We start from the raw sequence: 3,166 nt of genomic DNA, 5'->3' as shown, positions 1-3,166 counted from the left end.
CGCTGGTGGATCTTTTAGCAGCTGGCCCCCATTTGGCACGCTTTCCCTCCCCACCTGGGACCATCCCCAACCCGTTGCTAGGGCAGCCACCTCATGAGCATGAAATGCTCCGACATCCAGTCTTTGGTGAGAGCATTTTATGGTCCTTTATGAAGGCTGGCTCTTGATCTGAACTGTCATCTCTTCTTCTGGGTCTTCGCATTTCTTGCAAGGGGAGTTGGTGGAGTTGAGCTGTAACTTAGGTTACAGCCAGAGGTTGGTTGGTTGGTTGGTTTGGTTTGGTTTGGTTAAAAAAAATAAAGCTTTATGGGACAGCTCTTCTCTGCAGACCTCCCAGCAAACAAGTGTCTAAAAATGGGCAACTCTCTCTTAGGTACTCCTTATCCACGAGATCTGCCTGGTGCCATTCCACCTCCTATGTCAGCAGCCCACCAACTGCAGGCCATGCATGCCCAGTCAGCAGAGCTGCAAAGACTGGCAATGGAGCAGCAGTGGTTGCATGGGCATCCTCACATGCATGGTGGTCATCTACCGAGTCAGGAAGATTATTACAGGTGAGAGGTGCAATGAAGGCTTTTGGAGTCTCGGGGTGCTACAGGTTCCTTCACCTTTCTCTGCATTCCATCTTTTTTTTTTCCTTAATTGCTGCCTTTCTTACTGTGTGCTGAGTTACTATCCTGAGTTAGGGAAGATGGTGAAGCTGTACTAAGACCTAATTTGGGCATAGGTGATAGGGCAAATTGGAAGCTAGGTCCAAATTATTGGCACAGGATCATAGAATCATGGAATAGTTTGGGTTGGAAGGGACCTTTAAAGATCATCTAGTCCAACCCCCTGCAGTGAGCAGCGATGTCTTTAACTAGGTAAGGTTGCTCAGAGCCCCGTCCAACCTGACCTTGAATGTTTGCAGGGATGGGGCATCTACCACCTCTCTGGGCAACCTGTGCCAGGGTTTCACCACCCTCATTGTGAAAAATTTCTTCCTTTTATCTAATCTAAAGCTATCCTCTTTTAGTTTAAAACCATTACGCCTTGTCCAGTCACAACAGGCCTTGCTAAAAAGTCTGTCCCCGCCTTCCTTACAGTCCCCCTTTTAAGTACCGAAAGGGTGCAGACTATTGCAGAATTACCCTGACTGGGGTTTTTAGTGTGATAGTTGCTACGATTGCTGCTTCTACATCTCTCCTTCTTCCTTGAGAACAGTGGCAGAGGGTAGGTAAAAGCTTTGTGAATGCGAAGAGGGGAGGAATTCCATAAATCTTAAGAAATTACTAAAGGCAATGGGATGTTGAAATGTGTGAATAATACGGATCCTGCATTACCAGCTGAGAATGCCTAGGTGAATCATGGGATTTCCTTCTCCCCGGAATGCTACATGGTGTTGGTAGTAGAGGGGTTCAGTTGGCCTACCTGATGTGACACCACCTTATCTCCTGTTTGGCAGTTACGTCTGACAATATGTCAGCTAAGAAGAAAATGCCACTGGCGCCTACCGAGGGTCATTCCGCATGTCTGTGGGTAGCAAGGGTATATAGGAAGCAGCATATTAAACATCTGCCTTGCACCGCTTTACTCTGATGTTTCAGTCCTCCTGCTATCCAAAATTACCAGCCGGCCTTGTGCCATGGGGGCAGCCAGTCTGCCCGAAGCCGACTGTCACATCTGCAAGCGCAGATGAAGCTAAAGCTTGGTGAGCTGGCACTAGGATCTTGCTCACATGTAAGGAGTGCTTCAGTAGCAAAAGGTCATCGCTTCCTCCCGCAACAGGCAGTGTTACCGCTGCCGTTACGAGGGCTCCCGTTTTTGCGCTGAAAGCTCACAAGCCCTGTTGCAACCTCTGTTCCCTTCAGGGCACCTGGGTGAGGTTAGCGGGAAGGCAAGCTATCTCTGAAGTGTCATGACACCTCCTTCGTTTTGTTAAAATGAGTTTTCTTTCTCTTTCAGTCGACTGAAGAAAGAAGGCGACAAACAGTTGTAATAAATTATTTATTTGTAATGCTGGCTATGGAAACCCCAGTCCTTGGGAAGGAGTGGAACATTTTTACATACAATAAGAGCTACAAAAGGAAAAGAATATCTTATAAAGATTTCTTTATATATTTAAAACAGAAACAACCACCCAACAAGTAGAGACTTATCAGCATAGTGTTCATTTGTAGAGAAGATTTCTCAAGACTGGTGTGGGTCTCCCTGCATGACAACGTATTCAGAAGCCTATTGAAAATACAGGACTGTGTGGAATATTCAGAGAACTTCCTGCAATCTTGGTTTTTTTTTTTTTTTTTTTTTTTTCTTATCTTACTAGTTTGTTTTGAGTAGGTGCTAGAATCAGGTTCACAATACAAGTCACTGTGCGTGAAGAGACAATGCATCTATAGCTATTTAAAAAAAAAAACAAGGATTGCAAGTAGGTGACATAACAAGCTCTGAATCCAAGTGCTATAATAATAAAAATCTACTTTTATTTTAATACATTGTAGGAAATCTTCATAATTTTAAAGAGAGCTCAGTTCTGCAGCATGGCTTTTTAAGTCTGTAAATAACTTTTTTGGGTAGAGGGGAGAAACAAAACAAAACAAAACTCCGGAAATTTATCTTGATTTTCAGTAACATCACAAATTGTGAATTCCTACCTGGTATTGACAGAATACAGAGTTGATTTTTTAATAAAATATATATATATAATTATCCCTTTAATTAAAGGGAATGATGGGTATCAATAATTTCAAATGGGTAAAAGCTTGAAATTTGGTTTGATATCAACAATAAGCATTAAAGGGAGTTGCAGGGATAATGTTGCAAATGACTGTTCCTGTTCTTGGTTTGTTTGGTTTGTTTGGTTGTTGGGTTCTCTCTTTTTTTTTTTTGGATTCGTGTTACATCTCTCTGTTCTGCAGATGATTTCTGTTGAGTTGGGTTTCTCAGCAGTACAGGTGTCCCTTGGAACTAGCTTACCCTTTTGATGCCTACTTCAAGGGTTAATTTTCAGTGTGGCCGTAATACACTTCTTTCCTATTACCTTTTGAAACGTAATCTTAACTACATTGGTTTTAGACTTTAGGCGAAAGTTCAAAGAATTAATCTGTTCTAAAATCTCTTTTTAAAAATATTCTGTGGCTCAAACTAGTACAGCCAGAATTTTGTATGCATGTGCATATTTTTGGAG

The 3,166-nt window shown here is 42.5% G+C and overlaps 1 protein-coding gene across 1 annotated transcript in view; it reads left to right on the top strand.

Moving 5' to 3' along the window:
- The window catches only part of LOC104625177 (arginine-glutamic acid dipeptide repeats protein-like), a 16,080-nt gene extending 13,403 nt beyond the window's left edge, over positions 1-2,677 (top strand). The window contains 3 exon segments of the mRNA XM_010292737.1: positions 1-126; positions 374-554; positions 1,945-2,677. Coding sequence (XP_010291039.1) covers positions 1-126; positions 374-554; positions 1,945-1,978 — 341 coding nt within the window. The 3' untranslated portion in view covers positions 1,979-2,677.
- Positions 2,678-3,166: the final 489 nt, after the last annotated feature.

The sequence above is a fragment of the Phaethon lepturus genome, unplaced genomic scaffold (genome assembly GCF_000687285.1).
Source record: "Phaethon lepturus isolate BGI_N335 unplaced genomic scaffold, ASM68728v1 scaffold26448, whole genome shotgun sequence".
Taxonomy (NCBI): Eukaryota; Metazoa; Chordata; class Aves; order Phaethontiformes; family Phaethontidae; genus Phaethon; species Phaethon lepturus.
The sequence above is the reverse complement of the archived record's forward strand: the minus strand, read 5'-3'. Positions and strand labels throughout refer to the sequence as shown.